The following is a 12,857-nucleotide window of genomic DNA, read 5'->3' as shown; positions in this document are numbered from 1 at the left end:
GTTTTGTGTTTGTTTTATTTATTTGTTTATTTTGGTTGTTGCTTTGTCGACGAGCAGTCCTTTACCTTTATGATCGCTGGCAGAAGAAACGGTTCGCGGCAGTGATCATTGCAGACTGGCTGGTGTTTTTGAGAGGTAAGGGGGTGTGTCTGTGTCCCATACGGGTATCTGCCTCGGAGAGACTGAGCAGAGGCGGGAAATGGCGCCTGGTAACACAACGGTGTGTCATTTTGAAGACAGTCCGTGAGTAGCTATAGAAGGAAAAACTCGGAACCGATCACAAAAACAAACCAGTGCCTCTGCTGTGATGGTTAATCAGCCTTGAGTCATCATCTCCAGCCACTGCGGATCACTGTAAAGTAAGTCGCTCACGCTAACCTACCCCGTTCATTTGACTTATTTACTCCTCATTTATGTAATAGTGGCTAACGACAAGATAGTTATTTTTCCCCTGTCCTGTGCACATCTATTTGCCAGAAGCTGGTTTTTAAGAAGGCTCGGTTAGTTAACCCAGCGGTGCTAAGCTAGGTTATATAGCTAAGGACGGCTAAACATGGCCTACCACGGACCTGGCTAATTCCTGAACAACCTGATATCACGTTTAGTTACATTTTATCTACTCAGTGTTATTACTAAATTGACTACATTGTTACTAGTTCAACAGTCATATAGAATGTACCTACTCTTACCCAAATAAGGTAACAGATGTAACAATGCAGATTGTCGCCAGGTAAATCCTGCTAGCATCCTTTGAACCTAGCATCCAATTTGGCATTCCTCAGCTGAGTTCCGCCAGGGTGGCTCTTTACCACCGTGCTTTCCGTTTAATAGAATTCAAAGGGCGCTCAGTTAGACGTGTCCGTGTACCCCAGCAGACCGGTGCATCAGCTGCATTGTTGGTTAAATGTAGCGGTGATGGGATTAGCAGATAAAATAGCGCTACTGTTGGCTGTTTTGATTGACGATTCCGAGTTTCCGCTGACAAACATGAAGACAGTAACGCCGTTCGAGTGAACCCCTCCACCAAACTTTACGCCAGCTTGGATGACCTATGCTTTTTATTAAGTCGTCTTGTTCATTTTTAACGTCATTCCGCTGAAGGCACGATGTCGCACTGGCTTGCAGACGGTAAGTTAGCCTGTTTGGGGGGTTTGGTTCGTTGAATATGCTAACGTTACTTTTAGCGACCAGAGTGCCAGGTCGCATAAACAATGCAACGTTACTTTCAGGCTGACGCAAAGCCTGTCAGTATGATATCAAATTGCGTTAAAGCAGGATTGTGTAGTCAAGTTTGTTTGTTTGTTTTTGGTTTGGTTTTATTACGATGAACGAAGCATAATTTGACCTCTTGTACTTGGTTCAGTTGATTAGCTTTAGCTGCTCATTTAGCTGGGTATGGTCGGTTCATAACTGATCAAACATTTTCAAACGCCTGTTTTCTTGTCGCTAAGTGAAGTGGAAATAGTGTGAAATACGTCTAAATGTTAGTGGTTTTTGCCGGTTATGTTGTATGATTCATCTGTTCGTTAAGCAACTTAGCCAACCCTAGCCTCGGGGTAAATTTTGCAGAGCGGACGGGTTGTGCGAAGGGCCTCACTCGTTTTTCCAGTGTGTTTTCAGGGCTAGCGGCTAGCTTGCTCATACAATCTCAGCTGCATGCATGTTCCTATTTCCCGCTCTCTTGCTGTGTGCATGATTCTCGGTCAGTGGCTGATTTCCTTGGTGAAGCAAACATTTAGTGCATGCTGTGCTTGAAAGGTAGACCTTTAGTAGCTTTGCTGTTGCCGTCTTGAGCTTTAGTGGGGTTTGATCGTACAGCAATTAAAACAAGCACTTAAATGCTTCTTTATTTAGCAGCAACTCGAAAGTCCGGTATGCTGCGCACATTCCCGTGAAATGCACAAGAAAGAAAGGCATGACTACACAAAGTAATGGACATAACTGTGTTCCTTCATTTCTAGAAAAACCCCTATGCAAAGTGAACGCGTAAAGATGACATTTCTACTCATAACACTTTGTAATTAGGAGAACAGCGGTGTCAGAAGTTGTCGTTCTTTGCTAAACACATTACCATAACAAAAACAAGTAGTGACAGTCTGCAAAGATTAAAGGTAACCGCTGGGATATTGGAATCAATAATACTTGATACTGCAGGCTATAATGGCATATCGATCACTTAAACAAAAACCAGTGTGAGCTTCACCATTATTTTGAGTGTTTCCACTGTAATGTAGAGGAAACAAGAATACATTAAACCAGTGGGCAGAATAGTATCAAAAGTAAAGTTTTAGTTATTGTTTTCTAAGATTTAACAAGTAGTATGTGCTAACATAATTGATATTTTATATATTAAGGGCTGTGTAAGGAGTGCTGTGGTGGATTATCTACAATGTCAGTTATTTTGGAGCGTTTAAAAGTTTAAGAAAAATGAGTATAACAAAGAAACTCGTATGGTTTAAAAAAGCTAAATACAAGATTTGATAACGATATTTCAACAACAAAAAAAAAAAAGCTAGCTGAATAAAGGTAGCAGGTAGACGCATTTTAATCCTAGACATTTTTTCTTGTATACTTTTGTGAAATCATAAAACTCACTGAGAAGGGAAACCTGAAATTGTTTAATAAAGAAGCTTTTATTTTGTGATCTTATTTTAGTACAGTGTAAGTGTTTGTGCCAAGATGATGGAAATACGGTGTTCTATAAAGTAAAACAGGATCTTTCAGAAGAATTAAAGTGCACAAGTAGACTAAAATAATCTTCTTTTTAACTCTCAAAAGCATACACATACAGTTTAAAATGTTCTAAAACTGGATTAAATTGGCAGGTTTATTACAAAATCTCTCCTCATGGCCTTATTTACATTTTTATTTTATTTTTTTTTCCCCAACAGCCCCCTCAAATGAGAAACTTTTTTTTAAACTATTTTCTTAAGGAAACCTATGTATAATAAATCATAGACTGCATCCTTCCCTTACGAGTACAGTTACAGTGAAGTAATGACACTGTCTTCACTTGCTAAGTTATTTGATACTTGGAGCAGCCGCAGCCTTCAGGCACACTGTCAGCATGCACGCTCCTGGTGATGTTTATTTTTTTAAGTTTTTTTTTTTTTTTTTTTTTTTTTCACTCCCCTGTATGTGGGATTGGGCAACAGCGTGCACACTTGTGGCATGTCCATGGATACGCCCCTGTGTAAATGTGAAGCAGATGTAGGGAAGTACATTTACAGTATGTGAGATGTGTACTGTATCCAATGAGAAGGTGTGTGTGTGTGGACTGCTGCTGGATATGTCTGGACACATTTTTAGTTGCGTAACCACAAAGGCCAGGCATGCTTGACAGTTTTTGTTCACTGTGAATTGTTTTTAAGTTTTCTGCAAAGGTTGGCGAGGACAGTGCTAAATCACTCAACGAAATATCTGTAGTTCCCTCAGATTTTGTTTTGTTTATATTTACGTATAGTTATTCAGCTTATGTCTAACACGGGCTCGCCTTTAACATTAATCTTACAAGCACACTCGAGTGGGAGTGTTTGAGTATATGTACAGTAAGATCCTGGGTAACTTTTTTTTTTCCATTAGTGGTACAAATGAAAGTAAAGCCAGCTGTTGTTGCCGGATCCACTGATGTAAGTGAAACGGGATCTTGAATGCATCCAGATGTTGGTAGAAAATTCACCAGTGTTACTCCTCTGCACACAGATGCAACCCGTTGACTCACCCATTTTAAAAGTTAATGCATTCGAGACTGCTAGAACAACTTGTTTGTACTCATTACCAACTGAACGTTTGATTAAATCTGTTGTCTCTACTGTACAGCCATAATGATTTCCTCTGTCTCTTCCTGTATTTGCTCTTTTTTTTGTTTCCTTTTTCTGAAACAGCCTTACATGTGACTGCTAAAACAATGAGGCTGAGAATGCGTAAGGCGTCTCAGCAACCGAACCCCACTCTGGCAAGCCGCCCATCCCGAACCAAGCGGAGGCATTCAGAAGTAGAAGAGGACACTCCTACTACTGGGAGAGGATTGTTCTCCACCATCAAGAAGTTCATCAGAGGAAATGCTGTAAAGGTAACCTCTTCCAAGCTCGCATCACCCAGTCTGTGAGCAGTAAAAATAAAAATTTGTAGGCAGAGAAGTTATTCTCCTGCTGTCTTTTTTTTTTTTTTAGCTGTTAAAGAGATGAAATTTTTTTGGGCACGTATGTTAAACACTGCTTTAAAAACCAATGCGCTATCAATGTCTCTAAGTTTAACACAGTGTTTCTTGGTGGAGAGTGTCATGTTTCCCAGGAAATGTCTGGTGGAATGCAGCAGCTTGTCTGAGAACTCGGGCTCTGGTCTAATTTTAGCTTCTGGCTCACAGAGTTGGTGTGCAAGGACAGGAGGTGGTAACAAGTGGAAAAGTCAACTCTGCTTAGAGACGTTTGTCCTATGAAAAGACATATGGCCATTTTGATAATCACACTATACATTCTAGGTTTCTCCCTGCAGTTTCCTATGAAGTCCCAAAAGGTGTTTTCTTTTTGTTGTTTTGTTTTTGCCCTGTCTCTATAAATATGTTTTTAACTCCTTAGTGGGGGGGGAGCTTAATTTAGATTCTGACCTTTATGACAATACACTGTGTCATGCAGATATTTTTGTAGGTTCAGTGGAAGCATAATGAGAGTTTGCATTTGAGAGATATGGGGGGAAAACAAAAGCAATATCATTTAGCTTTTTCTTTGTTGTTCATGTGTCAGGGTTACTGTGCATGTAAACGGTGGATCCACATTCAGTAAAAGTTGGGCGTTTGAATCACCTTATGCTTCAGTGACATTATTAAATATGCTTAAATGGCACCACCAGATAACAAAAATGACAGACTGTAGCTGGTAATGGGTGCCAAAAATATCTCTACATAAAGAAAAAGGCTCTTCTGTGTTTGATGCCTGATTAGCCTGTTATACTCTTTGCATGTTATATGCCAAGTGCGAGAACTCGGTACTGATTATACCAGCACCGTCTGCGAATGCTTGCTGCAGTATTTAAAGCGGAGACCAGTGTTTTTGTTTATTTAGGGGTGTTTTTTTTGGGGGGGGGGTGGCATGGTTGTGTTGCAATGTTGCAACATCCCCTTCTGTGTAATCTGTCAGTCGCTGAGCTTATGTAATGGTGCGTCCTTAAACTGGTGGTTAAAAACAAACAAACAAAACAACCAAAATTTGGAGATGCGTGGCTGGCCAAATCTGCACCAGAACGTGACTTGCAGCAGCAGATGTGGCATCACTTTTGGCGTGCAGGGCAGTTTACAAGGGCGAGAATAACTGGTCTAATGGACCGGTTAGTCAGTCTATATAGTAGATGTGTCTGATGGTCTAATCTAGAACGGTCATTCTGAACCATCAACAAAAGATTTTTCCCTTCTCTCTCATGGTTGGGAAATGTTTAGAGGTCTCAACTGAACAGAGATAAATCTGTTTGCCTTTTATTTAATTACAGTTGCACTCATAACTTACACAACTCCTGTAATGGTGTGTTGTCTTGTCAGGTTCAGGAGGAAACCCCAGCAAAGAAGACACGCCTCCACTGTGATGTGGACAACAACCTGATCACCTCTACACCCACAGACCCCAACACACCCAGGAGGAATATAAGCAGAGTTGGCAGGAGAGGATCCGTCAATGGACGTGAGTAACTCACATAAACAAGATTAGTTATTATTTAGTTCTGTTTTCTCTGCTAACACTGTTGAACGTGTCCCCTCTCCTCCTCTGCAGAGGCAACCAATCACGACAGGAGTAAAGAGAAGCCCAATGGTAGTCTGGAGGAGACGACAGCCGTTGAGGTGACCACCAGCCCTCCCAGAACGACCCTTCTCGGGACCATCTTCTCCCCCGTTTTCAACTTCTTCTCACCAGCTAAGAATGGTAAGTGGAGTCCAAAGTAGTCGGGGTTGTGCTTTCAATTGTAAACAGAAACCACGTTTTATCTTTTTATTATTAACTTTAAAGTCAAACAATCTAACATAAGCTGCTCTTTGACAATAATCAGCCCCTCTTCCAGTTGTTTTGGACAGCAAGTTAGGATGAAGATGCATTTCTTAGTTAGTTCAGAATGGCACCATCTTAAATTTTTCTTCTTTCCATTTTTTTTTCTTTTCTTTTTTTCAGCCTCTTCCGGCTCGGACTCTCCAGACCAAGCATTAGAAGCTGAGGAGATAGTCAAGCAGCTGGACATTGAGCAAGCTGTGGAGACGCCCACCAGCACTGCTACATCCACGCAGGAACTGTGCGTCACCACCAACTACTACTCGAGCGTCTCACAGCTCCCACCTCTGCGACCGCCACACATCCTCGAGGCTTCTCCCACAACCGAAGAAGGAGAGCTGGATACGGATGCTGACCTCCCCCCTCTCACAGGTAGATACCACAGCTGAGAAAACATAGTAACAATGAAGATGGTGGCAACTGATTGCTCTTCTTGTGATGCTGATTTATGGTCTTGATTCTAATATTTTTAAAATGCTGTTGTTGCGCTCCAAGCTCCAGGCACCAGTCCAGATATGGCACATGTGGACACCCTTCCAGCTACAGTACCACCAGAGGCATCCTACGAGGAAGACTGGGAAGTGTTTGACCCGTAAGTTTAAAGGCTTGCTACACTTCACTGAACCGTTTCCACAACAAAAACACTACAGTGATTATTTCAGCTTAATCAAGCATGTGGACAGGCAGACAAATTGGGGATAAAGGCTAATGTTTCTCTTTTTATATTGTTGAAAGACCTTTGAACTAAGTAGAATCAAAGTGAAGAGACATGACACTCAGACCACCAACCTGACACCCTTATGTACAGAAGTACCTCACTTATATAGTCTTACTGTCCTATTTTTAGGAAAAAACACAATTAGGAGCATGGTCAGTCACACAAGGCTTTTAATTTTATTGTCTGCAGACTCCAATGGTAGTCATTAAAAATGCGATAAGTAAAACATTTTGGCTATTGAATCTAAGCAGACTCGAGATTTAAGTTAAACCCTTTTTTTAATGGTTTCCAACTTACTGTGAATGTTGTGGCATTTACTGATGAGTCTGTTTTGGTGTGTAGGTACTTCTTCATTAAGCACGTCCCTCCACTGACAGAGGAGCAGCTCACTCGTAAGCCAGCCCTTCCCCTGAAGACGCGCAGCACACCTGAGTTCTCTCTGGTCCTAGACCTGGTCAGCAACACTTTTTTCAAATTAATGAATCTCTCTGGAAATCTTTAAAGGCCTCCAAAGACTCAAGACATTTTTCTGTGTGTCGATTAGGATGAAACTCTGGTGCACTGCAGTTTAAATGAGCTGGAGGACGCAGCACTTACCTTCCCTGTCCTCTTTCAGGATGTCATTTATCAGGTATGTCTTGTTTTATTATTATTTTTTTTCCTTTCTTCACGTTGCCACTAGAGGGGGCCATATTCATGTCTCTAAAAAGCCTCAAAGGACAAATTTTTCTTATGGGATCATATTTTCATTCGAAATGATCACTGACCATTAAACTGTCCTGTGCAGGTGTATGTGCGCCTGAGGCCATTCTTTAGAGAGTTTCTGGAACGCATGTCTCAAATATATGAGGTAATTACAAGCTGGTTCTTTCTCTTAATTATTTCTAAATGCTTGAAGATGAGGATTTAAAGTTGAAGATTTTTGAACTCTTTGTTCTCTTTTCTAGATCATCCTCTTTACAGCCTCTAAAAAGGTGTATGCAGACAAACTGCTCAACATCTTGGATCCTAAAAAGCAGCTTGTGAGGTATGTTGAGCTTAATTAGCTGGTTATTGGTGCACAAGAAACTTTAAAGCAAATTTTATGCAGAGCGAATCAAGAGTAGAGCTCATAAAGCAGATGTTTAACTGTTTACTAATTTTGCTAACTTTGTCACCCCCCCCCCCCCCCCCCCCCCTTTCTTCGCCCACTGTGACTGCAGGCACAGGTTGTTTCGTGAGCATTGTGTCTGTGTCCAGGGAAACTACATCAAGGATCTCAACATTTTGGGAAGAGATCTCTCAAAGACCATCATTATTGACAATTCACCACAAGCCTTTGCATATCAGGTGAGACACCAACACCTGATATGCAGGTGTTGCCTGGTTATCAGCAAGCATCAGAGATTCTGACAATGAGTAGAATAATGAAAAAAAATTTTGGGATTTCATTCGTTTGTCCCTCTACTATGAATTGGATATTACTGGGATTTATTCCTGAATATTTAGCACAAAAATCCACTTGAACACAAGTGATAGTTGAACAAAATTTCAAATATGGCTCAACACTAAATGTCAATGTCTTTTTTTGGTACATCACTTGAAACGTGTCTAATACAGTGAAATTGACAGTTTGTATCAAAAAGGGCACATAATGTTCCTCCAACGCCCCTTTTTAGATCAGCTTTAATGCCAGAATTCAGGAACAGAAGCTATATGTATAGATAGTATAGATAGTAACTCCCCAAGCAGAGGATAGAAGGGTGAAGTGACATTACTAGATTAGACAGTGAACTGTTACAGCTACCACTTTTGACTGCTCTGTTTTGGGATAAACACAGCTGATCATCCTGCAGCTAGTGGTATCCTTAGCATCTTCTTGTCAGCGCCAACCGTGTGCATGTCCTTCTTCACTACATCCATGAATCTTCTCTGTGGTTCCTCTTTTCCTCCTGTGTGTCAGCTCCATATTCAACATCTTTTATCCAGTATATCTGCTTTCCCCCTAATCATATATCCAAACCGTCTCAGGTTTGCTTCTCTCTTTGTCTCCAAACAGCTCAACCTGAGCTCTACTTGTTTCTAATCCTGCCTATTCTGGTCATTCAGATTGGTGCACATCTGTTATAGGGAGAAAGCACCACCCACCCCACTTAAGATCTTCAGCTACTTCAAACACAGCAGAACAGCAGATCTTTTCTTCTTTGGTCACAGTTTAATTAAATAGATTTTTTTTTTCTTTGGTCTCTGCAGTTGTCCAATGGGATTCCCATAGAGAGCTGGTTCATGGACAAGAATGACAATGAGCTTTTGAAGCTGGTGCCCTTCCTTGAGAAGTTGGTTGAGATGGTAAGCTGTCCTGTCTTTCATTTACTCTTGTAGGATCAACTACATCAGCAATAAGAGTAACTTGACCATGTGAGTAAACTTAATCTAACCCCCCACCCCTTCGACTTGCAGAATGAGGATGTGCGGCCGCACGTTCGGGAACGGTTCCGGCTTCACGACCTTTTACCCCCCGATTGAAGCCAACCACAAACTCTCGAAATGGGGACAACATGAAAAGACTGAGAACAACACGTGCGTGTAAAAAGCCTCTCTTTGGATTACAAACTACAACATTGCCATTACTTTAAAAAAAAAAAAAAAAAAAAAAAAATTAGCCTTTTTTTTTTTTTTTGGTTTTGTTTTTAAATTCACCATTGCTTTAACAAGAAAAAAAAGAGAACTTCAAAAGAAAACCTTTTTAAAAGATCTGGGTGAGATTTTCTAAAAATCGTAAGCGCATAGATGAAATTACACACTATGGACAAGCCCAGGTCGTCGACACTTTTTAAGCGACTCTTCAGCTGTGGAGCCAGATATCAGCTCCACACTAAATTCTGAAGTCTTGGTGCTGGTTTAGTGGATATGAAAACACCACCTGGTAAAGAGGAACTCCACCTTGCCCGACCGCAGTCCAACCCTCTGGTGCTCACGCTGTCAGTACTGACGATACGACACTCTGTGGCTACAGACCATTTTTAGCAGGAGTGACTGGCCTGTAAATCAATCTGTGCATGTGTGTATGTTTACTCCTAGCCACACACACTCACTGATTCGGTGTATGGGCAAGCCTAAAAACTGTAGCCTTGAAAGTCATATGCATTCCTCTGTAGCTTCGTCAACTTTCTGTTGTTGGTTGCAGTTTTTTTGGTTTTTTTTTTGTTTTTTTTGCGCTTTCTGGTAAAACTGGTGTTTTGTTTTTTGTTTTTAAAGATGGGGTTTAAAAGAAAATTTTCATTTCTGTTTGTAAGATACGAGATTTTAAAAGGGTCATGTAAGTTTCATTGTTAACCATTTTCCCCATATAGGAGAACCTGTAAATGACAGTCCGCTGCATAGTCAAATAAAATGGAATAAATCCAGGACTTTATAGCTTGTTCTCATTCTGAGGTTTAAATGAATGTGTTGGCTTCACGCGTGGACACAACATGGCTCTGTGATTTAAATGTTAAGGATCTTTTGACCTGTAAATCTGACACATTGTAATGATTTAAGGGCATTCATTCTCAAAGTGATGTGTCACCGTTAACTCCTCGTTTTAATAGCAGTTCGTCATTCGTGTGTAATCAGTATTGTCTCCGGCTCCTGAGCAAGTATTCTCGCTAAAACCTCGATCGGTTTCTTTTAATTGTCACGTGTAACTTGATGGCTATATCAGTAGCATTATGACTAATGTAGCGCACCTCTGCCAGTGTGTCATAAAGTCTACCTGTGGCAGAAGTCAATGGCCAGACCGTGTACCAGCTATACCTGGCACCAGCAGCATACTGTTACTGTCAGCTTCACCGTCTGCCCCTCTGCCTGTTTCACATGTTTTTCGTAGTATTTTTAAGCGTTTGTTCTTTGTTTTTAGCCGTTAAAAGGATTGTTTAAGAATGGTAACTAAATGAATGTGTTTTTGGTTTGTTTTTTATTTGTTTGGTTTTTTTCCCCAGCATAATTTATTGATGATGAGACGCACAGTAGGGTGAAGTGTTGTCCGTGTTTTGGCCACTGTACAAGCCTAAACTTGGGAGGTCATGGAAACTCGGATGCCCGTCGCTAATACAAGCCTGTGACGGTGTGGCAACGTTTTCTTTAGATTTTGTTGGAATCTTAAGTGCATTTTATGTTACAGCGTGTGTGCGTGCGTGTGTGTTGCCTGTATAGTGCCATACAATACAAGTTCCTCCTCGTGGCTTTTCTCCCATGCTCCAACCCATAAAATACTTCACTGGAAAGAGACAATCAAACCTCCAAGCTTTGCTGATGCTGAAACATGGAGATATCCACCCTTTGACAATTTATTAATTTTCTTCTTCTTTTTCCTTGCCGATAGTGTGCAGTATATATATTGTGTACTGTGATGCCATTTGAGTCGTGCCCCCATGTGGAAATTGGCTAGGTTGAATCCTACTCTTCCCAAACAATCCCTGCTGCTCACGGTTGTTTTGTGTTTGTTTTTGCCTTTCTTGCCGCAAGTAAATTGCTCTCCAGAACTTAAAAATCAGCTTGTATTCAAGTTACATTGTTAAAAGCCACAACGGTGTTTGCTCAGACACAACGTAATGAGTACACATGTACACAGACTATGAATGTAACGTGTACGTGGGCTGAAGGCTCAAGTGTCTTTCTATGATTCCATTCAGAGTCAAAAGTAATGTGCTTGGAATAGGGGACCGGTCTCGAGATCCCACCGTGGTAGCCCAGCTCCCCATCCACCCAATGATCTCTCACCATCCTGACCATCTTCTGTTATGCAAGCCTCACTCTGTGTGGTGCGATGCGCTCAATCTCGTCACTGGGCTGTGCGATTATGTAAAATCGTCAGTCATGGCTTTTATTCTGAAGGGTCAACAGGAGGCATTGGATACATTTCATCCAACTCATTTTTATGTGCATTACCAGTTTATTGTACACTGAGTGTTGTACAATACATGCAGCTTCATGTAAAAAAAAAAAAAAAAAAAAATCCTTAAAGTAAGGAAAAAAGCTTTTGTATTTTTGATTTCTAAAGGCATGTCATATCTACTTTTAAATGTATTAATGAAGATTTAACTTTACATCAGATGGAGTTTTGTGTTTTCTTTTTTTTGTTTCTTACAAATATCTGTATGTTTAGTTTAGCGCTATGTCACTGAACTGTTAAGCTTAGCATGTAAAGAGTACAGCTTGCTTTTGTGGGAAAGTCCTGAATTAAATTTAAATCATGGCACTTTTTCTGCCAAAAAGATCAGTTGTGTCGATGCCTTTTTTTTTTTTTTTTTCTTATTGTTTTGGTTTAATTTTCAGTATACATTAAGCCATTTTACTTGCAAGAATTGCTATTTGTGCTGAAGATGTATTTAAAATGTTTTAGGAGATCTTTGTTATCTGTCAGGCTGTATGCTATTGTAAAGTGTATATACAGTTCATTTCTGAAACACAGTTTTAAAACGGTTAAAAACATCTTGAATGCCCTTTTTTGTTTTATTTCCTCTACAGTTCAGATGATGCTGAAAGATGTTCTTTAAATTCTGGGAGGACAAAGGTAGAAGTCTGATATCGTCAATTCCACGGGAATGATGGCACAAAGTATTAGAGCCTACAAATGTTGGATTTAGTGCTTCGTACTATTTATCTCAACAGAGTTTGATCAGCATAATGTTCACTCAGTGTTTTGTGTTGCGTCTAATAAAGTTAATCCAATATTTTTGCTTAAAGCTCAAAGGCTGCACTTAAGTCAAAATCACACTTTTTTTTTTTTTTTAAATCCATCTTCAAATTACAAAAACTTGCTTTTGAATGGTACAAAGGTATTTATAACCTAAAGTTCATTAACATTTACAGCTTTGTGAAAAATTAATTGCTCCCTTCTGTACTTTCACATTTGTCATGTTTCAGATCATCAATTGTTCTTTTATATTAGACAAAGATGACCTGAGTTAATATAAAATGTTTAAGGGAAAAAAAGCCATCCAAAGCTACCTAGTCCTATGTTTTTTAAAAAGTAATTGAACGGCCTGTTTAAGGTCATGCCAAAGCATCTCAATCAGATTTAACTCTGTACTTGGACTAGGCCAATCCAAGACCTTTTTGAACTTCCAGAGCCATTTTGGGGTTGACCT

At 40.2% G+C, this 12,857-nt stretch overlaps 1 protein-coding gene across 3 annotated transcripts; it reads left to right on the top strand.

Moving 5' to 3' along the window:
- The first annotated feature begins 40 nt into the window (after nucleotides 1-40).
- ctdspl2b (CTD (carboxy-terminal domain, RNA polymerase II, polypeptide A) small phosphatase like 2b) lies at nucleotides 41-12,440 on the top strand. Of its 3 annotated transcripts, XR_003272376.1 has the most exons (14): nucleotides 402-1,128; nucleotides 3,885-4,072; nucleotides 5,531-5,669; nucleotides 5,760-5,909; nucleotides 6,153-6,401; nucleotides 6,525-6,621; nucleotides 7,090-7,201; nucleotides 7,292-7,378; nucleotides 7,535-7,597; nucleotides 7,695-7,774; nucleotides 7,950-8,076; nucleotides 8,980-9,075; nucleotides 9,187-9,306; nucleotides 12,235-12,440. XR_003272376.1 is itself a non-coding variant. In XM_026166728.1 (13 exons), the coding sequence occupies exons 2-13, from the start codon at nucleotides 3,908-3,910 to the stop codon at nucleotides 9,250-9,252; spliced, it is 1,431 nt and encodes a 476-aa protein (XP_026022513.1). In that variant the 5' UTR covers nucleotides 41-359; nucleotides 3,885-3,907; the 3' UTR covers nucleotides 9,253-9,385. The 3 variants fall into 3 exon arrangements, 2 of the variants coding, with proteins under 2 accessions (XP_026022513.1, XP_026022503.1); XM_026166728.1 differs by lacking the exons at nucleotides 402-1,128; nucleotides 12,235-12,440 and adding an exon at nucleotides 41-359 and having other exon boundaries at nucleotides 9,187-9,385; XM_026166718.1 differs by lacking the exon at nucleotides 12,235-12,440 and having other exon boundaries at nucleotides 9,187-9,385.
- Nucleotides 12,441-12,857: the final 417 nt, after the last annotated feature.

Source organism: Astatotilapia calliptera, chromosome 1, assembly GCF_900246225.1.
Source record: "Astatotilapia calliptera chromosome 1, fAstCal1.2, whole genome shotgun sequence".
NCBI classification, from domain to species: Eukaryota; Metazoa; Chordata; class Actinopteri; order Cichliformes; family Cichlidae; genus Astatotilapia; species Astatotilapia calliptera.
This window is presented reverse-complemented; position numbering and strand designations above follow the sequence as displayed.

Bases quoted from the DNA above. Each gene is read 5' to 3' on its own strand.
- ctdspl2b (XM_026166718.1), top strand. From the start codon at position 1,107: ATGTCGCACTGGCTTGCAGACG. The intron at 5,670-5,759 runs GTGAGTAACTCA...CCTCCTCTGCAG, and splicing joins GAGAGGATCCGTCAATGGAC to AGGCAACCAATCACGACAGG. The intron at 8,077-8,979 runs GTGAGACACCAA...TGGTCTCTGCAG, and splicing joins CACAAGCCTTTGCATATCAG to TTGTCCAATGGGATTCCCAT.